The sequence below is a fragment of the Triturus cristatus genome, chromosome 11 (assembly GCF_964204655.1).
Source record: "Triturus cristatus chromosome 11, aTriCri1.1, whole genome shotgun sequence".
In the NCBI taxonomy this organism is placed as follows: Eukaryota; Metazoa; Chordata; class Amphibia; order Caudata; family Salamandridae; genus Triturus; species Triturus cristatus.
The window spans coordinates 315,215,659-315,240,079 of NC_140594.1; the positions used below are offsets into that span (position 1 = coordinate 315,215,659).

Genomic DNA, 24,421 nt, shown 5'->3' on the forward strand with positions numbered 1-24,421 from the left:
GGCACTTGACCTAACAGTGGGCCGCTACCCACACCTTGTGAAATACTTGATTATGATATACTCTGCTACTGAAACCTGTTGAGATCCTACTGTTGCCATTTCTGCAAATGCAGAAGCTTTTCAAAAATTAAATTGACATTTTCAAGTCCATGTACTGCAACCTATGATGACCAGAGGTTTCCGGTTTTGCTTATAAGAACATTATCCCTGCCATCCGTGTGTCTTGCTGTGTTGACAGACACAAGTTTCTGTATGAAAACTTTTGTTTCCAGTTACTTACTGCTAATTCGCATGGGTACTGCAGCTGACCATTACTTCCCTAGTTGATGGTAATTGGAGTACGGATGTAAACTACCTGTATCTTATTACAGGACATAAAGAACGCCCAGGTAATGTTATGATCTGTGCGCACACCTGCTACTCTTGCATAGCACATCCATTTAGGTACACACCCTGGATATCTGACGTGCAGCATTAAAGTATTCGGACTGCAAAACTTTAAAGGGGTGAATGTGTGACTTTTCTGTTGCCCACGTTGTTAACGCATTTGAGTGATTAATATTGCTGTAGATGGTGGACTCCTAATTGGCGTGCCAGCAATTAGTGCTAATTTAACCGAATTGTACTTCTCAGGGTGGCGGAGATTTTTAATAGCCAAGCAGGCAGGCTTTGATTACACGAATTAAGCCCTTAATTTGAACGTGGGCCTGCTTGCTCCAGCCGCTTAGGCAGTCTCTGGAAAGCCCTGCTGAGCGCGGCCCGTTCCAGTGCTTCACTCGCTCTGCTAAATAAATGAAGCGCAGGAGCCGAGCTCAGTACTTGGAACTCGTTTATCTGTGGCTGCGATCATCCTTTCTTTGTTCACAGATATTTAAAAAAAATAAAAAGGGGCACAGGATTTGTCTCCGACAGTGGAGCTGCAAATTAATCCAGTTACGCAGTCAGTTCGACATTGGCACACGGGAGCGTAAAAATCTCTCGCAGCCACAGCAGCTGTAGAAATCGCCTCTGGGGCTTTGGACGGGCTCCATCGCCTCTTTGTTCTGAAGTCCAGTAGTTGCGTCTGCGTTGGCACCGGTGGCTTTCCTAAGCAGGCGGCCTGGACGGCGGCTGCTCCGTCCACACCGGGATGCGTTATCAGTTTGTGGCCGAAGAGCTGCGGGCTCATTCCAAAGCTCTCGGGCAACAATTTTATTTTTTCACTCCGGTACGCCTTCCCTCTCCCTCCCTTCTCTCCTAACTGTTCGTTTGCATGGGTTACATCAGCGCCTCTCAGTGCCCCCCTATGTGTTGCAACAAACTCTCTCTCAACATCGTTTCATATCTTACCTTTCTTTTTGTAATCTCCCCTCCTTCCAAAAAAGCTTTATGGAAAGGAAATATTATTTTTTACCCTGGTAGTGGGGGGATAATTTGCCTAAAGCAAAAAAGAAAATGCATTAAGTGAATTTGCACTTGTTCTGCATATTTTGCAGGGAGGAATTATAGATATGTGCATTGACTCATGCAGAAATTGAGCTCACATACGTTTGTAGGCGTATGGTTTCAGGTCTACTTATTTAAAGTCCTGTGAATTTCCGAAAGTCGTAAATGTGCACCCATGCCAGGTCCGAGAACTGTGGGTATACTTTTGTGACCTTCTTTAAGAATGGGCCCCTAACAATCTTTTTATTTGTTGCCCCTACTGGTTTATACTGATTCTCCATTTAAAGTCGAACACCAGTCTTGCCCCTATTTCCCTGTATTTATTTGCATACAATCAAGGGACATTTTGGGATCATGAATACCCACATTGAAACCAATGTCAGTAATACAAGCTGAGTTTACAGCTCACTGTATTTCCTTAGACCGCTTACAAGTAAACGCTTTGCATTAATGTACCACATATACCCTTTTGAACATCATCTGCGGAGGGACGCTAATCTTGCTTTAGCAGCAGACAATCTGCCTCACCTCTTCTGCTGTAGTTCAAAAGGCAGACATTTCATTGGTACATTTCAGATTGCCCTAGTCTGCAACAGATATGTAACTTTAGTTGACATTTTTAAGGAATGCTTTGCAAGGCTTTACTGAGAACTAAATAAACTGAGCAATAGAGATGCTGTTGTCTAGGGCTTTATTGAAAGCCGTGCTTGAGTCAGCCTAGTGGTTTGCAGTAAGAAATGGAAGTAAAAAGGTAGAGTTACAAAAAAGTTGAGACATAAAACCAGAAAACTAAAAGCAATGCACTGCAAAATAGTAGCACTTGTAAAAAAAACAAGCATTTACAATGCAATGGTCTCGGCAATATTATAGGTAGAGCTATTGGTATTGCTCATTATTTTTTTATCATTTTTGTATCCCTAAATAAATGGCATTGTCATTTCTATTGGCATTAGCTTTTTTTGGCATATGTGATACCTATTGCATTAGCAGAGAGAGAGTAAGGTAGTGAGATAGAGAGAGTGAGGTATTGAAATAGAGAGTGAGGTAGTGAGAGAGATTGAGGTAGATAGAGAGTGAGGTAGTGAGATAGAGAGAGTGAGGTAGTGAGGGAGAGGGATGTTGTGAGGTAGTGATATATAAGCATAGAGTGATGTTGTGATGTAGTGAGATAGAGAGAGAGGTAGTGAAAGAGAGAGTGAAAGTGAGTTAGTGAGATAGAAAGAGTGAGGTAGTGAGATAGAGAGTGATTGAGGTAGTGAGTGAGAGAGAGAAGTTGTGAGATAGTGAGGTAGTGAGATAGAGTGGAGTAGTGAGGTAGAGAGAGTTATGTAGTGAGAGAGAGTGAGGTAGTGAAACAGTGATGCAGTGAGGGAGAGGGATGTTGTGAGGTAGTGAGATGTAAGCAGAGTGGTGTTGTGATGTAGTGAGATAGAGAGAGGTAGTGAAAGAGACAGTGAAAGTGAGTTAGTGAGATAGAAAGAGTGAGGTAGAGAGATATAGAGTGAGTGATGTAGTGAGTTAGAGAGAGAGTGAAGTTGTGATATAGAGAGTGAGGTAGTGATCTTTTTAGAGAGAGAAGTAGTTGGAAGTGCATTTGCTCTGAGCTCATTCACGAATACAAATTAGTGTTACAGTACTTACATTTACTTTTTAATTGTGTTCTAAAGTGGAGAACATGGACTTCATTATATTTGTGCTGAAGAATCGTTTGTGAGAGGCAGATAAACTAGTCTGCTGACCTTTAGCAGAAATATGGATGTCTTGTGTGTAAGACTAAACAAGTATTTTTCAGTCTCTCAACAAATGTTCCATATAAGCATAATGTAGCCAATCGCTGAGGTGCCTGTCATCATTTGGAAAAGATATGACTTTTAGATGCCAACTATTAATATAACATATTGTGCTTACCACGAATAAAGTGCAGTGGATAAATGGGACCCTTCGTTTTTGAGCTGAATAGCACGTTGGAATGGTTACTCGTTGCATGGCATGTGCTGTTGCATCAAAATCTGTATGAATTTACGTTTGTGATGCCTCATTTCAGTCTAAATAACATTACCATTGCCCCACCGCAAAAGGACACAGGACTGCTTGAGCCTGGTTGACATCACTCCATACTACACATACTTTATAAGTTATACTAGGCCACTACGTCTCAGAATTCTCCCTCAGCAGTGATTTTCCATAATGGTCAGTACTCTCAAACTTCAACATACAAGTAGACCCCTTGACTGTTGTATAACCGATCGGGATGGCTTAGAAGACTAAACGCATGTTCTTGAAAGATGTGCAGACCACAGATTTTAATGCACACAAGACTAACAAACGTCCATCTTTAAGGTTTGAAATCAGATTAGCATTAATATGGGTAATAGTAACATCTTTCATTTATACCACTTGAAAATGACAGGAGTGTGAAATGAAGAGCTACATAAAAAAGTTATTTCATAAGACTGGCCTTATGCAGACACTATTTCATCCCAAACACGATAAGTGAACAGAGGAGTCAGAAACCATATGGCAATTGAGAAAGTGATGCGATAGCCTTGACACCACTTTATCAATTTATTAAATTTCAGGAGAATAATGTCTATTAATCTCCCCCTCTTTGTAATAGGCGTGTGTAGGGTTAGCAAATTATTAAATTCACAATCCAGTATCTTATATTTGGATTGAAGCTAAGTAAATGTTTTTAGGTACTGCCCATTGTAAAGGCAGAAAGAGATGCAAATTATTTATCTTTGTGTCCCAGAAGATTGTCTTCCCCACAATACCAAATATATTATTCCTCTTGTATAGTGTACTAAATTTGAATTAAGTTAATTTATTTAGTAGCTTAGGTCCAATCTCCTGTAAGAAAGCAATTGTATAAAGTACTATTGAACAGGCCCCTTTAGAGCTGCAGGACCTTGTGCTAAGGGCTAAATGGGTACTTGTGGAACAAAATTCAATTTCTGCCTCAAGCCACTCAGGTAATTGGTGGTTTAAATATAGGTCTATGAGTTGCTGGTCTAAATGTAAAAAATATAATACTTTTACAGTCCGGAAATTAATGCCTTCAAAAGTTTGTTGTGTTGTAATCGCAATTCTACTCCTCTATTCCATGCAGACTGCAGTCTATTATAATATTATCTAAAATGTTGAAGGATGAGTCCGACAGCTAAAGTGGTACACTTGCAGTAGACAATTCACAATACATTCAAGTCATTAGAATGGATTCTCCGTTTCCCCACCAGGTATCAAGGTGGCCATTACACAGTGACCAAATCTTCTGTAGAGGTCTAGTCCTTGCAGGGAGAACAGTGGGCGAACCATATAGGATCACAGGGAGGTCACTTTAGGGTGCACACGAGTGCCCTGCTTTGCAAGGCGTTGGCAACATGGTACCTAAGAGACGCCAGGCAGCACAATATACACTATAATGGAAACGCAGAAGAAATACCAGTCGCAGTAGCCTCTCCAAAATGGTTCTAATAATTGAAGCGGGTTTAGCAGAGTGGAGAACGCGACTAAACATTTTTACATTTTTGTCGTTTTTTTTTTTTTTTTTTTTTAAAAGAGCTCCCAGAGGTCTGCTTTAGAACGAATCAGAATGGCACGGTCGGACCACATGAAACCGCGATTCTGAATGATAACAGAGCTTTTCAATGATGCGGAAAAAGGGAAAGAAAAAAAAAGAGAATCGAGTTTTCTCCAGACTGAACAGTTAACATTTTACAGACATTCTTAATCAGTGCAATCTACACAAATATGCGGAGAACTCCAGAGGTATGCACGCTGCCGATTGCCAACAAAGAAAAACACCGGAATAATATTTCAGTTTTGTTTTACAGCTCCAACCCCTTTCCGAGTCCCACAATTATCCAGGGAAAGAAAGATGCCGGGCATGCAAAAGCAGCCTGCTTTCTTCCTGTGCAATGATCACAAAACGAAGGAAACGGATTTGGGGGGCGCGGGTGGAGGCAGACCTAAAGAAAGGCGCATTGTTTGGTTCTGTCACATGGCCACAGCCTTGCTCCTCTTTAAAGCAGAAGAGATAGGCAAAAGAAAACAAGTCAGAGCAACACGCATCGCGCAAAAGTGAAACCGCAATGCAAAAGTAAACAGACGGCTCACTTTGCTAAAGCCGAATGGAAAGAGAAAAGCAAATCAATGACCGGTGGCAGACGAGACAAACAAACAAGGAAAATACCTTAGAAATAACGCACAACTGCAAAACAAGATCCTCACAGCCAGAGAACAATCGTCACAGCTAGAGAACAGCAAAACAATGGCGGCTGGAAGAATCGTATCTTTTTCGGATTCGGGGGCGTGTTCATGCTGTTTTAAAAGGGCGTGGCTAAAAAGTGGAAAGAACAGCAAGGAACACGCCCCCGAATCTGAAAAAGACGGAGCCTATTTGGAGGGACGGCTCTCTCCTCCAATGGCTGGCCTCCGTTTAGGAAGCCAGCCAATGGAGGAGAGGCAAAAAGAGGCGGGCTAAGGAGCCACTCTAGGAAACATTAAATCTCGACTTCCGGTTCTGCCTTCGGCAGACCGGTAGTCCTCGACCTAAAAAGTTGAAAATGGTAGTGAAAAACATGCATGTGGTACAGTTCGGGTAAGGGATGGGGTTAGGAAGAAGTTTAGGGTAAGGTTTGGGATATGTTTAGGCGTTGGGGCTAGAGTAAAGTATGGTGTGAGGGAATATCCAAGATAAAATGTATGGGTTAGGGTAGTGTTAACCTTGGGATTAGAGTGTGGGATGTGGGAGGGAAATGGGTTACGTTAACTCCAGTGTCTGGGTTAGAGTACAGTATGCGTAAGGGAAGGTGCTTTGGTTAAGACTGGAGAAAGAGGTAGTGATAGGATGGGTGTAAGAAGTATTTTAAATGGTTAATGGCTAAAGGAGGGTCGATTTTTAGAGGAGATCTTCACCATCGTGGTTAGTTACAAGAACAGCGTATCTTAAGACTCGAGCTGTAAATCTTGTAAATCTATGCACGGATCACCCATATTAGCTTCTGAGCATAAATCACTTTTAGGAATATAGAATCACATCTTGATACACCTGTCTCCATATTGAAGTCTCCGCATTGTACTCTAGTTCACCCCCAATATAATGCTTCACAAGTCCACTTCTTCAAAGACCACAAACTCGCAAAACCAGACAACCAATGGATAAATACTCTTTCAGGGAAAGAAAGCTCTTATCTTAGTATTCCCAAACTGAACTGCCCATTTTGCTGTGCATAACTACCACTACCTCTCCCTAGTTCCTCATGTGAGAGAGTTATTAAGATTAAACAAAACAAAAGCCTCATACTACCTGCATTAACTCACATCATCCCTATCCCTCCTATAAGCTTCAAGTGGCTGTTGCTAAAACTACAGATCCTTGTAATGAAAAACCTTAAAAAAAAAAAACCATCCCAGCACACTACCTGAACCTAGTCATCCACTCTATGTATTAAAACAGACCTTTGGTTCATGTATGTACCCCAAAAGATGCACCCAAAAATAAAGCGCAAACATCCAAGCAATTTATCTCTGATCTAACTTTTCATAATCTCTGCTACATTTTAGGCCAAATTGAAAGGTGGTTCGATGATGGATCATCTGTGGCATTTACTAGCCTTCACCTTCTGAGATGCAAAATGATGAGTGGTTGAGGTTATCCTGATTTTGCTTGTGCTAAAACATCCCACCTCGACCTCCATTTACAGTAAAACCACAAGATGTAAAATTAACTCAAACAATCTTGTTGCCATTACAATAATGTACAGATTATCAGGCTACAAATCCAATGTTCTTGATGACATTCACCTTTGCCACATGCCTGCAAAACCAGGCACCAACTATTGTGTAAAGTATCCGTGTGAATACGTGGGTAGACTGTCATGGCAAAAGATCGACTGCAGAAGTGATTGAATGTGCAGGGGTTCATCCAAGCTGTCAATGGATATATACTCAAAGTGGGACACATACTTATTTTTTACTCATAATATTAATCCGATTCAGATCTGGTGGTACTTTTTCTTCTATAATTCTGTTTCTGAAGATGTTGCTTTACCCAGTCCTACATAAAAGAATACCGTATGAATCGGTACTTGTGAGCTGAAAGACTTAAGAAATCAGAATTTGATAACCAATATAAAGCAGTGGGGTCATGGGGCAAGGTGTCCCTTATGACCGCGATATTAGAAAATTAATGTATCCCTACCAGGGAACAGTATGATCACTTGGGGTCACCCAATCCGCTAGGCTAGCCGGATTCTCAGGTGACATCTGTGGAAGGTAGGATTACACCTAATGATGGGGGGGGGGGGTCAGCTCTCTTCAATTCCACCAGTAGGACAATCCCAAACTGCGCAGATACTTGACGATTCATAGCTCAGACACACAGGCAACAGTTTACTTTTCTTTTTACAGCCCATGTAACCGTTTCCCCGCTCAAATACGCCTCTTCATTCTGGCAGTGGCCACTATAGCAGAACATCAACTGAGAAGGTGGAAGGAATCTTACTTTTGCTAGGATGTGGAGACACAAATTTACACACATATCCCAGGAGGGTTGAGAGGAAGACGGGTGGGAACAAATTGGCAGTTAGCCTGTGCGGTAATAAAAACTGCCTTCTGCGCAGGCTTAAATACTCCATCCATCCATCCTATATATGAGGCCTCCTTTAGAAAACCTGGGAGAGATGCTGGGATCCTGATGGAGGTACTAATACCGTCCTTCCTTCACCTTTTGGGCAAGTGCAGCGAACCATTAGAAGGGAGATGAGAGGAGAGAAACTCGAGAGATGCTGGGATTCAGACAGTTGAACTGATACCTTCCATCCTTATTTTAGGATAGGAAAGTACATTTATGAAGTGATCTGTAGTCAAAGAAGTGAACCTACTGAGGTCAGAAACTGGACTTGTTACAGTTTGCTCCAGCTTTGGCAGAGGAGGGGGCTCAACAAAGGCAATGTAAAAGTATAACTTATGGAAATTCAGCCTTTTTGTGGGTTCCGGAGCAAATGTTATTAGGTCTCGCTAGCGTAGGCTGCGCACATGCGCAGTCTCGCTGTCGAGATTCAATGATGCGGGGTATTTTCTGTAAGGGGCATTAAGCCCCGCCCCTCTTTTCCATTGGCTGGCGTCAGTTTATGCTAAACGATGGCCAGCCATTGGAAAAGAGCTGTTGATGACGTATTTGCTCGGCTTTCTGAGCCGTCCCATTTGGACGGGCTCGTCTGCCATCCTTGCGTCGCAAAAGGTTTCTTTTCTTTATGGGGCCAAACACATGGCCCCATAAAGACAAGAAACCTTTTAGCAGGTGAGGCCGTCCAAGTGGGACGGCAGAAAAAGCAGAGCAAATACGTCATGGCGAGCGCTTGTTAGCCCTGCTTTCAGTGCCCACAACAAGGCGTGATTGCTTGTTTTTTCTTTTAATGAAAAAAATCCAGCTCCAACCTCACTGACTCGACCGAGCTCAAATTACCTTGTGGGCAAGGTGTGTCACGTCAAATGTTATTGGCTGCGCTGCCAGCTCCGGGGTTCGTGCTGTGAGCCGCAGCTCTCTTTAGTATTACTTCTTCTGCCTCTGACATCGAAGCGCTCGCGCCTGTTAACCCACTTGGCATGGCCGTGTGAAGAAAGAAGAGACCCGCCCTTTCGGAAGTTTGTCAGGCGCTAGGCGGGGCACCGGTGCAGATCCCAGGTGTCTACCATCGAGGGCTGGAGCTACCGGGAGAGGGGGCAGGAAGTACTGCCGCCGTGCTGTTCCCTGCCTGTGCACCTAGCACTGCTGCCGGAATCTCAAAATGGCTCTAAGAGTGCAAAACCAGGTGAGTGGCACCAACAACCCTCCCCTCGTTTATACGGCTTAATGTATAACTTACTTCTGTGGCCACGCTGTATCCTGCTCTCGCGTGCTGCAAAACGTGTCTAGCTGCACATTGAAATTGTTACCCTTTTCAGCGCGACTTTGGTTGATCTTTGCGCGTATTTTTATGCAATGTTTTTCTGTAGCATGTTTTGAAGCGTAGATAATAAACGACACAAGAAGTGTTCCGTGAAAAGGCACTTTGTTGAATCGTTTAGGCAACGTTTGGAAATTACACGTTTTCACGCGTTCCGATTTATTTAACCTGTAATTGTATAGGTTGGGGGGGGGGGGGAGTGCGACTGGACTTTTGAGCACCTTCAAAAGGCTGCAGTGAGTTACTGTTTGGGATTAATACTGGGAGGTTGACTGCAGTGGTTTGTGGGTGCAGCAACTGAAAGACTTCTGTTTAGCTTGAGCTTGGACTTTTAAGTTGGTTCAATCAGTTGGCAGCTGGAAACTTAAAAGTGTTGAACTACTCTTTGCGTATTTGATATGTAAATATATTTTTGTAGCCTGACTTTGCCGTGCTTAGTTTTTGATTCTATGAATGGTTAGCGGAGCACTCTCGCTGCTTGTTATTGCAGTGGAGTAGAAATGCAGGCGCACCAAAGCAGTTTTCTATCACTGTCCTGGCATGCTTTGAACGGTTTTGTTGTTTACACTTGTCAGTGATCCTTCCCTGCTGGTAATTGGCCTGAGTGGGAGTGTTGCATGCTCTGCTTGGCTTAAAATCTAAAACCCTGGACCTTGCAGAGGGGCACAAAATAGTGCAGCTGGTACTATGGCATAACAGCCCAGTGCCCACGAGTGCATGGGGGCCTCTGCAGCCCAAATGGATGATTTAAATAGTTAAAAACCCAGGACATTTACTTTCTTGTCGCCGCCTATGAGATCCCTTGGTTTTTCCCACTAGAGTTAGAGAACAGACTTCCTGGGAAAATACATTGAAGCCCAATTTCTTATAAATATAAGACAATTGTATCAGGGAGCTGTCCAGAGGGTGGGAAAAGTCTTCCTGCAATGTTTACCTACTTTTTAGCCTCCCCATCTGTTTTTGGGAACAGCTCTCAAGTGATACCGTGCCTGGGCTTCTAACATGACTGCATCCTCAGGCTGGGATTGGGAACGAGCAGGCATGGCTTTAAGTGGTTTGAAAAAGTGGTGTGTCTCTAGAAGGGGCTGGCCAATAAAGTGTAAACTAGAAATCATTTCTAAGAAGTGTGATCTATGTACTTAAGGGCATGGCAAAAAAACATGTACATTCATATTCTGTGTTTCACACACTATACCACCTGAACAGTGTTTGTTTGGATGCCTCTGGACATATCACAAACATGTGCCTAACACAAGCCAGACAGACCTCTATCATTAGCCAAAGTTTCTTACCAGAATCAAATAGGTAACAAAATAATTTAGTTGAGAATGATTAGAGGTGAAAATGTTGCAATTCTGAGTCTGAATTAACTGTTACTAAGATCTGTGAAAGAGGTAATGATCTTCAGAGTGCCTCATTCATCCCTGAGCACCCTTCACCCCTCTTCTGCTAAAGCCTTTCACTCTTTAGACACTCATGCCCTTTTTCTCCCTACATCTGCTGAAATCGTCCATAGGCTTAATCACACACCTGACTTTTTTTCCTCTTCAACACCCACTCTTCACTCTCTCCGGCATGTAATTCCACAGGAGTGTTTCTTCAGGAGGGGGTGTATAGAGTGAGACACTACCAAATAAATGCATTATTGGCGTGGTAGTTGGGCCTGGGGGCTCTGAGTCTGGTCTGCAAAGTCTGTCAGTTAGTCTCATTGTGTGCCAATAATTAAAGACAAAACAGTGACCTTTGATGTAACAGTCGCTACAGCCCTTCAGGCACAAGCTATAGTGGTTACGTTATACCTGGTTCACTAACTCGTTTTAGGCATTTTAATATTGTCTGCCTCAGCGGTTCACTGCTGTAGCCCAGGACGGGTCACAAAAGCTAAACAAAACTTTGGCCTATTGGTATCGTAAATGACAATGCCTTTTATTATTGCAGGTTTTTTAAACACAAAAATAAAAGGCATTGCCATTTACAATGCCAATAGCTCAAACTCTCACAACTGTGAGACCTATTGCATTGCAAATGCTTGTTTTTTATGATGATCCTGGTTTTGCAGTTGTCCGATGGACAGTTGAATAAATTACCTCTGCAACCGTTCATTATGCCAACTTGGGATTTGGCCCTAATGTTTACTTTTTGATGGGGACCCTATATGAACCCTTGCAATATTGTCTACTCTGTGTCTCCACAAAAAGTGTGATGCCTAAAGTGAATGGTATCTTTCCTATAAGACCTCCTGGAGACCCGCCCCAGAATTCCTCCCAAAAGGTAATGATAGGGTGGATGCCAGTAAACTGAAACACCCTGTGCTATGGTCCCTGAGGAGCACTGCTGGTGCTGTTCTTCTGTGCTTCCTCTGGAGGCCGTTAAGAAGAGGGACCCAGAGTTTAGCCTTTGTATTGTTCAACAGAGCTTACAATATACCTGTGGAGACTGATGGAGCAAGGGGCCTATCACCCAGGCCATGGCAGCAGACCCTTCTTCGATGCACAAGAGCACCATTGCTTTTTAGAAGTGTCTGGATGAGATAGATTTGTAAGCTAAAAGCACCCCTCTGCCAGCCATTTTACTCCACTGCATGGGATAGTAGCTAATGACTGATGGCAGGAAAGCACAACTTATTACCACTACTGCTACTTTATGAATAATGATTGGGAGTATTTGAGAGGCAATTCGGAACTGTGAACAAAGAGCTTGTACTGTCCATACCCTGGGGCACATTTTTGATTCCCAGCGATGTGGGAACTCAAATATTGGCATCTCATGGCAGGCTTTCTGTTTGAATGACTGTGTCCTTATTGCTTCTGGTTACCCCTCTCACATTTCCCAAAGATGCTCCTCACCTCTTACACATGCAGGAAAGACCATAATGCAGAATTTTGATTGACTCAAGGCCCCTTTGCTTTGCTTTATATACTGACACAGGAACATAAGCCATAATGTTTATGCTATTATATTCCACTAGGACTGGTGACTGTTATGTAGTGTTACGTGGTACCATAGCGACAAGTCTCATTACTGCCAAATTTCCAGATCAAAAACGGACAGTTTTTCTTTATGGAGGCTTTGTTTGGTAAAGCACACAAGCCAGCACAATAATAAACTATGTCAAAAACGACAGGCGTTACCTTAGACGCTATAACGAGAGAATTGACCTCCATCAAACTGCTAAAATGAAAGAAACCACTGTGAAGAGTGTGTAACATTAAATTAATGTGAGGTGATATTGTATCTTTTATTGCAAGACTGACTGCTGCCAAGAATAGGCTGTCACTGGTTGAAGACAAAATGGTAGAATCATTAGATTGTGGACAAGACCTCTAACTTCTACAATAAAAAGTGATAGAAGTGGTGGAGAGGAATCAGAGGGACAAAGTCTGCTTCTCAGGTGGTCCTGAGGAAATGCTACAGTTCCTTGCCGGATTTAGCCCAGGGATCACTAAACTGACTTTTGCACCACCCTTGAAATTTTCCAAAGGCACACGAGAGTTGGAGCCAGACATCACAAGGGATCGGGAACTAGACATGGTATTGCCTGCTTTTTGCAATTTGAGGAAGCACACCAAGATATCGCCAAAAAGATACATCTCCTTATGCAACACTTCTGCTTTGAAACCAACTTGAAGAAAAATAAATGTCTGTCTCTCAGGCATCACTTGATGAAGTACATTATTAGATTTGGCCTACTATATCTAGCTCTCACACTAATAACAGTGGAATTCAAGATTAAGGAATGTGTCTTGAGTAGCTGGAAACCTTATTAGACTTTATGGGAGGCCTCAGCAATGGACATATCACAGCTGAACCTAGAATGCCCACTTCCACAGGTGATAACTGAACAACCTACATATTCTTCCTAACTAGAAGACTAGGGACTGGAAGCCATCACTCCTATCTGGAGAAAGACACACAGAGTGGTCACCTTGGCGCAAGGGACACCCCGAGGTCACCTTTCAAGGACTCAAATCTATCAACCTGGATACTCTCTTCTCCCACTCCGGGTGCTCTGAGCTATATAACATGCCTTATGGTCTGTTTAGGTTGGATATGATGATTCTTTTATCAATCCGGCAGCATCAGAGGGTATCATCCACCCGTCCCCCTCCCTTTGAGCAAGCCTGTCCGACTTCTTCGAGGAAAAAAATCAGAAATGATATTCCTCACTTTAAGAAGCGTAAAGCGTTATTACCTCTCTGGGCTCCAAGCTTCCTGATATTGGTTTGCCTCAGTAGATTTACCTGCCCTACAAAGAATGTGCCAATTGAACTGGGAATTGGTGGGATAAGTATGATAAATCATCCCATACAGTAGGAAAAGAATATTACACCAGCAAAGATTTATTATCCCATAGTGATCGACCCTCCCAAACATTTCATGTGAAGGGTGGAGTTTATATCTTGATTAGATAATCCCTAACATTCAAAGTTGCCAACAGCCATTTTGCATTCATCACGCTCAAGTTGGAAGATGACATAGTGGTAGACTCAGTTTATGCCCCTACCAGAGTTAGTGTGTATGTTACCTCCAACCTCCCTAGAACCATGCAATGCACATCATGAAAAAATAAAAAATAGTAGTGGGTAGCGACTGGAATCTCTTATTTTGCCTGATACTGCACACATCATGTAGACCAGACCTAAAACGATCTAGAGACCGACAACTCTGCATGAAGTGCTGTCGGATCTTACCCTGCTTGATCCATGGCTGATCCACCCAGTTTAGAGAGAGTATGCATTTACCTCCTGTGTACACGGGACAGATTCTTGCATTGACCTCTTCTTGCTCTCCCCATCCCTCTTAAATAGAGTTCTGAAAACATTAATCAACCCAAATAGTGTATTTGGCCATAAGTAGCCAACTTAGAGTTGGGTGTTGCCCTGGTTGTTCCCTCAACCGGTGCTTTGCAAATTAATGTATTCCATTATAAGACCCTGGAAGTTGGTTTGGCAGCATGTTGGGAGCAGCAGGGAGGCTTACATTGTTGACGGATGCAAAAACAACAGTTGATGGACAGAATGCAGAACAATGTCATACATTCACCCCAGTACAGAGATCTGGGCCTAAATCCATCGTTTTTTTGCACCCCATGCCATTCCAGTTTGTACCCAGCCATATGCAAATCAGTCTTGACCCTGTGCCTCATGGGAACAGTCCAGCCTGAACTGCCAAGCCAGGTCCTCCCTGGACTGGAAACAAGCATTCTAGGACCGGTTTCGGGGTTTCACCCCTCTTCAGCCAGGATAGCTTGATTCCAGTGGCATGGAGAGCATGGGACCCAAGTCTGGGCATACCCGTCCCACTCGGGGTGACAAATGCAAAAACAACATTTGATGGACAGAATGCAGAACACCCCGAGTGGGACGGGTATTCCCAGGTGTGGGTCTCGTGCTCTCCATACCACTGGAATAAAGCTATCCTGCCTGAAGAGGGGTGAACCTCCGAAACCGGTCCTAGGATGCTTGTTTCCAGTCTAGGGAGTACCTGGCTTGGCAGTTCGGTCTGGACTGTTCCCATGAGGCACAGGGTCAAGACTGATTTGCATATGGCTGGGTTCAAACTGGAATGGCATGGTGAGTAAAAAATCTATGGATTTATGCCCAGATCTCTGTACTGGGGGGAATGTATGACATTGTTCTGCATTCTGTCCATCAACTGTTGTTTTTACATTATTGACGGAGCAGAGCAGGGTGAGGGATGATGAAAGCTACAGCCATGGGTAAGAAAAAAGCAACGGAATCTCAGGTTCCTCTAGAGCCAGAAGAGGCCAGGTTAACATCCAAGTATAATACTGTGTCTCTACAGAGTACTCAGGTCTTTGATGAAATCAAAAAACTAACTTAATACCCTACACACAACTAAGTTGGAACATGCATTAATATGCATCAAACGGAAGCAGTACAAACCGATTCTTAGTGTACCGCTAAAACAAGCAGAATCTAAACACGCTGTTCTAGCTAACTATGATATGAATGGCTATCTGCTGACCAGCCTGACCAAATCACAGTCTCATTTCCATCCTTTTTCCATAGGCTGTACTATTCTGATCACCTATACATCACCATAAATTAAACCACTTATCTGTCCACCTTAAAGTTATCAGTGCTTTCAGAAGAACAGATACTCATACTGATAGAGGAGTTATCTGCAGATGACCTTAGCATGACATGTCTGCAGGAAAGTCACCAGAGGAGGGTGGCCTTCCAGTGGAATACTAAAAAATCAACAAGACAAAACTGTTCCCACTATTGGACAGGGCATTCTGATAGCAGATACAAGTAAAAAGTCCCCCTGGGGGAGGATGCAAATTGTTCAAATGAATGTGACTCCTGCGATTTAATTAAGTCTTTGCAGTGGTCTCCATATGAGCTCCAGCTGAATTATTGCAATCCTTGGAGGAGAAAATCAAGACCTTTGTGGGGAGAGAGGGTTAAGGCTATGGGCCTTTAAAGTCTAGTCCTCCATGGTTTCAGGCAGTTTGTGAATTTCCCTCCTGGATACATGCTGAGTAGCACTTCAGCTTTAACAGGCTCTGTATATGCGCCAGAGTGATTTTTCTATATGAGTACATATAGAAAAAAAGCCATCCTGCGCTCTGAGAGGGGGTTGAGCCCTTTTTTAGGTCTCGGCTGGTGTGGGCTGCGCACATGCGCAGTCTCGCTGGCGAGATTTAACGTTTTGGAGGAGTTTTGGTAACGTGTGTTAAGCCCCGCCCCTCTTTTCCATTGGCTGGCGTCACCGTTTATGCTAAACGGTGGCCAGCCATTGGAAAAGAGCTTGTTGTGATGTTTACTTTTGACTTTTTCGCCGTCCCACTTGGACGGGCTCGCCTGCTTTCCTTCTGAAGTAAAAGGTTTCTTATCTTTATGGGGCCAAACACATGGCCCCATAAAGATAAGAAACCTTTTACTTCAGAAGGAAAGCAAGTCAGGCCGTCCAAGTGGGACGGCAGAAAACTCTACGTAATGGCGAGCGCTTGTTTAACCTGCTCAACCGCCTTTCAGGTCAACAGTTGCGTATACAATCTGAGTTACCTTGTAAGAAAGGCAGCAGTATAGCACAACCGAACAGTTCAGGATATTGAAAACTTAGTTTTATTCCATTTATCTGTTCACCTTTTGTGGACTAAACGATGAGCGCTTTCATTTCTGAGCAAAGCCCAAACATTTGAAAGAAAGATAAAAATAACAGTTGTGAAATTGTAAAAAAAGTGCCGGATTAATGCTTACTTCCAACATGTGGTTCTTCAGATCGCTAACACTGAGCAGGACTGTCTTTGAATGCAGTGAACTCTCGGCTTCTTTCGGCATCGCAGCATTCACACTTGCCGCTGCTTCAGGTCAGTGTATAATCCATGGCGACAATCAGAAGGATTAGGGCAGAGATGTGGAAATCAGTAAAATTTTTCTGAGGACCCGTTTACTATAGAATTGAAGCAGTCGAGTGGTCCACATGGAAGGTCACATGCTCAATATTATATTCGAGCTATACCCCATTAACATTGTTCCAGTGTTTTTAGCGCTGCTATGGCCACTGAAATTAGGCGGCATGACTGTACAAAATTATGACACAGGATTGACCAAATTATCCGGCAGGAAAATGCAAAATTAATGCAGGTCCCTCCACCACAACCGCTGTTACACATTCAACACTCCTGGTCGGATACAGTGACGTTTCTTTAATACCGTAATGTTTCTGTAAATCTCCCCTTTGTAGCTGTCAGAGCCGACACTGCGCTCTGCTCGCCGGGCCCTGTTTAAAGTTACACATTTCCAGACACCTGCTTTCAGAGTGTGCCTTTTATTTCCCCCGAGGCTGCGTCATAGACACCGCCTTTGAAGAAAGTGGCCGGGGCGCAAGTGTGCCAAAGTGTAAGCAGTATAAATAAACACGTAAAACTTGCTGCGGATTGTCAACAGGGTGGGCTGGCCACACCCTGTCTGTGTTTAGGCCCTGATAGCGGGGTTGCGTATTCTGCCGCGTCCCTGTGAGTTCTGCGGTTCGCCGCGTCCACACACATTTAAATCACGCACGTAAGCCCCTTGCATGGTTTTTGTGCCCTCCACAAGCATATTTCTGATATTTAGGCCAGAGGCTTAATACAAAATGCCCCCCAATCGCAGAATGTGGTGCACCCCCTGCTCTGGATACTGTATTGCTTCCTGCCCATTACATTTAGATTGGTCTCCGCCAGGGGCACATTAGTCCTGCGAGACGTTTAGTTGGAGGTGACGCGGCCTCAGTGGCAATAAGCAGTTCTAATCCCCAGCGCCCACCCTTGCTTCCTATGCAGAAATGTACAGTTGCCTCAGGCAAAAAATCACACAGTAGGCAACGTGTCCCCAGAGCTTTAAGTGGATGGGTCCTGCCGGTGCCCAGCATCGGCAATTCTTAAAAGCAGGTGCTGAGACAGGTCCCTATCGGGCTCTCCATTTTCGTCCTCACAGTTTTTGATGTAACTTTTATTTTTTTGCAGTTATATATTGCAAAACTCAAAGTGCTTTTACCTGAGCATCAACAAAGACATATTCATTTATTTTTTGGAAGACACGGGCGATTAATTGATTTGCCCAGAAACACAGTATCTTGAGCCGATGCTGAGACTCCAATCTGCTTCCTCAGCTCCAAAGTTATTAGCTCTAGCCATTACGCCACAACAACTCGCACAAGAACCAAAGCATTTTCAATATTCTATACAACGAAGCCATGGTTCTATGTATGCATGTAGTATATTTATCTTATCCAACTAACAACCTTTGACAAAGCCAATAGTCATGGCTTGTTGTAGGTGTAATGTTACTTGTATAACATAATTGGAGGCAATGACGGAAGCAGCAAAATACCAGTCGGTGGCACATTATGCTGAGCACATATTTTTTGCATAAATGTTTTAAGACACACCCTTAATTATATCGGCCACTCTCATTTGAGAGACCCCTCCCCCGAAGTATTTTCATCCCACTGAAAGCCCTGCGTGCCACCACAATGTCAATTGGGTGTGTGCGCAGTGTGCTCCATGGACCTGGCAGCCACTGTAGAAATATGCGCGAAGCGTCTTTGCCACAGGTTCGAGCTCCCCCCCCAACATTTCCTTTTGAGGACGATGAAAACCAGTACTTCCTAGTTGGGTAACACTGATGCCTGTTTAAAACACGTGCACTCAAATGATAGTGTCCATTCAATTATAGTGTCCAATATAAGGATCTTTATTATCTCATCGGGTGCACCTATTGCTTGCACTATCAGTGAGATTCACCCAAGAATGCATGTCAAGGAAATGCCGGAAGTGGAAGACTTGACTGCATCGAGGGCCTCACGCAGTAGCACAGCCAGAGTATCACAGGTCGTAGTGCAAGGAAGGAATTTGAACAACTGGCTGCTGTTTGGATGATAAAATACAGCAATAAAGAGGGTTCTACGGCCCCCTGGCCCTCTGTACCCAGTGCCAAGGAAATTGTGCTGCATAACTAAATACTTATAAGGTCCCAAAAGGCGAGACCTATTGCCTATGCTTGTTATAGAACTGAACTAAGAGCCAAGGAAAAGCGTACTCTTTATTGCCTGCTTGAAACGACTGGGGAGTACGGAGCATGAAAGTTGCACATTACTTACTGTTTAGAGGAAACTGACCTACAATAATTACACCCATGCGGAATTTAGAACGATGGAAATATCCATAATTTCCTGGATTTTGACAATCTCACGCAATTTTTGGGCATCCTCGAAGTCTGAAGTGCTATGACACTTAATGACAATTCAGTTTTCCTCTTTATGCACCAGTCTGCAGACTAGTGTTTTCTTTCTTCCTGATCATCTTTTTTGTATAGATCGTTTTCTGTCTTTTTTGTTGCAAGAGAACTGTGCCATCTGACGTCCTCCTTGCAGCTTTAGTTGTCTACATCTAGTAAATGCATGAAACCACATTTGTGTGCCAAGTTCACAACCATGTTCAAGGTAAGCAGCAACGTAGCAGGTTGCTTCACTACAGTTTGCCTATAGACTCTGGACCACACTCCTCATTTGAAACCATTGGTGTGAGAAGTGTGTTCAAGTTCTGTCGTTATGTTCTCTGAATCATAGATGAGACCGGCATTTAATGCACCAATTGGTTCTCAGGTGTAATGTATTTTATATGTCGGCACCTGTTTCATCTACACTAATCTGATACATTGAGATCACTGAAGTAAGCTGCTGCCAAATGGCAGTCCGTGATTTTCGGCCTTTAACTTGTGACTTGGAGGTGCCAAAGGCAGTTTTGTTCCTGCAGTTGGAGCTGCACGACTTGGAGTACGTCAATAGAATCCTGTTGTACTGAAGATTGATACGGTTTGACTGTTTAGTCCATGCTTTGAATTTAGTTACTACTCAACGGCACTTAATGATATGGATCTTCTGCATGCAGCTGACTAACTGACTAGCTGACTAACTGGTCACCATGATGATATTGTAATGGTATTTATAGAGCGCTTACTACCCCATACGAGGCATTATGGCGAGTAGTACACTACTCGGGATCCCAAAGGATTAGTGGTGGATTAGTATAGGGAGCTATAAGTTGGTAATTTGAGCAGTGGATATGTGCGTCTGTTAGTTTGATTGATTAGGATAAAGGCGGTATAGAGGAGGGAAGGGTCTAGAAAGTGTTATTTGGTGGATCATAGAAGTAAGATGAGGTTTGGGATTCGTTAATTGAAGAATACAGGAGGGAAGAGTCTAGGAAGTGTGATTTGGGAGATTCTAGAGGTAGAATGAGGTTTGGGGGTGAGTCAAGGAGTGACACAGAAGGGAGGAGGCAAGAAAGGGTTATTGGGGAGATCATGGTAGTAGAATGAGGTTTGGGACGGGCAGAGAGTGCAGGTAAAGGATAGATTGAGAGAGGTATTAGAGGAGACATAGAGTAGTGCATTGGAAGGAGATTGAAGACTTGTTTTCTCTACAGTAGGAGTAAAGCATTGTTCTTCTAATATGTGTCCGCAGTTATTTCAAGTTAAAGCTGGCACAGCCAGCTGTCGGTCACACATGTTCACTGGCAGTAATTATTTTGGGTTATTTCTTATCCACAGCATATTAATTGTGTCTGTTCTTCTTCACTGCAGAACGAAATTAATGAAGTACCATTCTTTGATGTTCAGCTGCCGTACGAGCTAGCCCTGCAAATATTCCAAAACCTGGGGCGGAAGGAGCTTGGGAGCTGTGCACAGGTAAGCAGGCCACAGCAGGCATCTTGTCACTCTCTTTACATTATTCATTGAAACTGGTTCAGAGCAGCAAGACTTGGCGATTGCTAGTCTAGTGGTCAGGATAACAGAGGTTTTCTTCTAAGCTCTTGGTAGGAGAGAGGTTTAACACACTGGAGGCAAATGACCAAACAGGCCCTGTATAGGGGCATCTCTAAGCCAACTTCATTTGCGTTTGGCACATCTGTAGTTTGGTGATTGACACTGTTCAGGGCTGTTCAGGTCGTATTTTAGGTTTCTCCTTTATTTATATTAAGGTACTGCACGACGTTTTTTGTAAGTTATAGTGTCTGCATAGTGTTTATAGAATTGTGGCGGTGCAAGGGTGACTGGAACAAGATTAACTAATATTGATTATTGATTTAGGCATTTTTATGAATCAGTAATCCAAAAATAAAAAAGTACGGTTTGAATCTGAGATTAGCCCAGGCTCTCTGCAGAACAACAGTAAACAAAATGTCTCAGTTTTCAGTAGCGATCTTTGCAACACATAATACTGGATGTCTTATCTATGACATAAAAGTATTTATTCTAGAAGGGAGACTTTGTGAATACAGCCTGTGGTTCTCCAGTCAAGAGATGCGCCCGCATGGTTTCTGAGCCTAGCTGCTTTTGGAGAGGAATGACGTAAGGACGTCCTACAAAGGAAATGGTCGCCTGAGGGTGATGAGGTATCGGGGACACGAAGAATGTTTCAACAAAAATGATCAAAACATCAGAGACACATATGAAGAAAAACTTATTGCAAAAATAACAATATGTCCGACTTTAAAGTTGCAGTGCTTGCCGGTGTAATGTTTTACCGCCAGATAGTGCCATGGTAGGGCAAATCGTTATATAGTTTGGAAAACATAACTAAGCCTGTACAAAATGTGTTTGGTCATTTTGATTCCCAAAGGGGTTTGTGATGCAGTGTTAAAGGAGGACTATCGATGTGAACAGACCTGCTTTAAAAAAAAGAAGAAAAAAGGGTGCTTCTTTGCAAAATGCAGATTGTTAATGCTAAACTCCTTATTCTGCAGTTGTGTGGTCCATTGATAAATATTTGCATTACAATTTTATTTTAGTTTCAGTGCCCTCCAGTCGAAACAATTTCCTGCAGTGCGGTTTGTATACATTGTTGTAACACTGAATAAGCTTACTGAAAGTGGCCAACATCCTTTCCGTACAATGTCAGATTAGTGAAAATTGTCTGATATTAAAGTGGCCAGCCCTCGGGTAAATTTATAATTTCAGCAGGACATCTCAGGAGGGTTAAGTCCCTACTGTAGAGATCTAGTTCTACTGTTGGTAATATGTGAAATGTGTACTTTAAAGATTGGAGAAGGGTGTGTCCTGACGGCTAGAGCGGGCGACTTCCAGCTGGGGAACCGAGTTCGCGTCTCGGCAGAATCCTGTGAATCATGCCAAATCACCTAATCTTCCTGTAACGAACGAAAATGAATGTGTCCGTCGGTGGTGCAACTGGTGCTCGTGTAAAGCGCTCCGATACCTTCGGGTCGAGTTTGCGCTATATAAAACTCAAAACAACAACAACAAAAAATGGAAATTCCTTTGGTTGAGGGTAGGTCAGCCCTTTATTTTTCCAATGCAGGTATTCAGTTCGACTAAGATGACAAGATGAAATGCAGATAATAGTGACTGGTGTTACTGCAGTAAGAAACACCCAAAACTAATATTACACTCTCTACAATATTACCTGTAATAACGAATTGAGGCAATTCAGTTTGTCACATTAGCTGTCCGGATAGTAGTTTTCTAATAACTTCATGGACTTCGACTTTATTTGCCTCATTGTTTATAAATTCACTCCCATTTTCAAGGCAGCGGTCATCTTCGGTGCAGGGAGTCTCCAGTATGTACTGCCAAGTTGGTCCGGCTCTGTTGTTGCTAAGACCCAGGTGGCATAAAGCAGTGTTCTCAATTAAACACTGGCGGCCATTTGTAATAATGAACATAGTTGGTTTCGTTGAGGGAGGTCAGAGAAAAGTGCTTATTTAACCAATCCAAGCCCAGTGCTGTACAGAGATTCTTGACAGTCATGCCCCTCCACTGATCTACTTAAGAGGGGCAAGAACACTAATGCTGACCAATCAAATGCCTGTGGAGAAGGTCTGCATGGGTTGAAGCCAAAGTTCCCTCTTGTTACTGCTTTTTATGGCACTTTTTGAAGAATACATAAGCTCTGGCAGAAAACTAAAGCTGTCCTTAAACAGACGTATTAAAGGGCGTTTTAATTCACTCACAACTAAATGCTAAACATAAAGTTACAACTGCATGCAATGAGACCTGGACACCTCAGGCCTCTCCTGAATTAGAGATTTGCTCAAAAAGATCTGTTAAACAATATAAAACACCTTGTTATGGCATTTGTCACAAAGTTCAAAACAAAGAACTCTTTCTGTTGGGACGAAAATGTCTCCTGCATGGCTTGTAAGATCCTGCACCATTGCCCTAAGTTCAGCTCGTGCAAAGTCGGGTAAAGTTTGATTTTTGTTTTACCTCCGTGCACAAGGCAATGATGGATGTACACTGAGGGTTTACAGTGGCATGAAATGTGACCCAGAGCTGATCTGCAGGAGCACATCATGTGCAGCCCGCTGTCTGAGCAGGACTACCATCGGTTCATGAGTGTGAAGAACTGACAGTGACTTTGTATATATAACAGACCTTTTTGCCAGTTGCCTACACAGGACGAGCTGCCTCTTGGCCTTTTATATTTTAAACTGTCTGTCGGCCCCTTGCAACTGGGGGACATGAATGTTGCATGTTGGTTTAACCCATATGCATTTCCCAGCCAGGGTAAGTGAACCATCCGTATTGTATGCTTGGCTATTGCAACTCCAGAATCTATTTTGGCTCTCCTCTGTGTGAATGGTACATAAGATGGAGGGCCGTATGTATGCCCTTTCCTTTTTGGTGCCTTTTGTTTGGGTTCCATGGCAGGGGTTTGACCAGCCTGGATGAAATATGCACAAGTCAAGACACACTGGGTTCGTTTGGGACCGAAACAACCAGTTATTGTGCTAGGATTTCTTATTGATCATTGGCAAAGATCTCTCTCTGGTGGAGATTGAGGAAGACCTCAGAGCTCCGGGATTTGAGGATGCAGACTTCCTACTCCCCTGCCAGGTTTGGGAACAGAAACCTGGAAGTTCTGCCTCCTGCTAGAAAGAGCTACTTTCCAACGGACTTCAAAGTTAGGAGCCACTGACTGCTGGGGAGGAGAAGGTAAGGTATCTCTACATGAAGGAAAGGATGTGCTAAATTGAAGTGGATTGTGGATCTGGGCAGGGTGAACTGAATTGGCACAGGGAAAGATGTGCACTACCTAGCCATGTGGTAAGGCGTGGTGACCCTTGTCCCCCTGCAGGATTCCCGAGCGAAGTGAATTCGCTCCCAGAATCTGTGCATGTTTCTGAGCATTATGATCTTCTCCACCTCTTGGTAGGCAAGCAACGAGGAGACTGCAAAAAATGGATACAAAATCCAGACTTTCAAAAGACCTGCTTGGGCTTAGGGCATTCACACTCACATCTGGCAATTTATTTAGAAAAAGCAGAAAGAGTCATAATGGCTTGTCGCTAGAAGAAATCACTACCGTTTTCGGCCATTTCCCATGACAGACTGATGAAAGTGAACAACAAGCGTGGGCCTTTCATTTGGTTTGGGTGCTGGATTTAAATTTGGGTACAAGAAAGATCCAACAACAAAAATGTTGTTCCTATCAAGTGTGAGTGACTTCAGCCTCCACTGAGCTATGCCTGGACAGTCCCTCTTCTTCAGGACTGGAGGTGCTTGCCTGTGCTG

The 24,421-nt window shown here is 43.4% G+C and overlaps 1 protein-coding gene across 1 annotated transcript in view; it reads left to right on the forward strand.

Annotated features, from left to right (window-relative positions):
* Window positions 1-24,421, forward strand: part of FBXW8 (F-box and WD repeat domain containing 8) — a 698,699-nt gene that overhangs the window by 106,228 nt on the left and 568,050 nt on the right. The window contains exon 2 of the mRNA XM_085633260.1: window positions 20,471-20,575. Within this exon, the coding sequence (XP_085489386.1) occupies window positions 20,471-20,575 (105 nt within the window). The remainder of the gene's footprint in view (window positions 1-20,470; window positions 20,576-24,421) is intronic.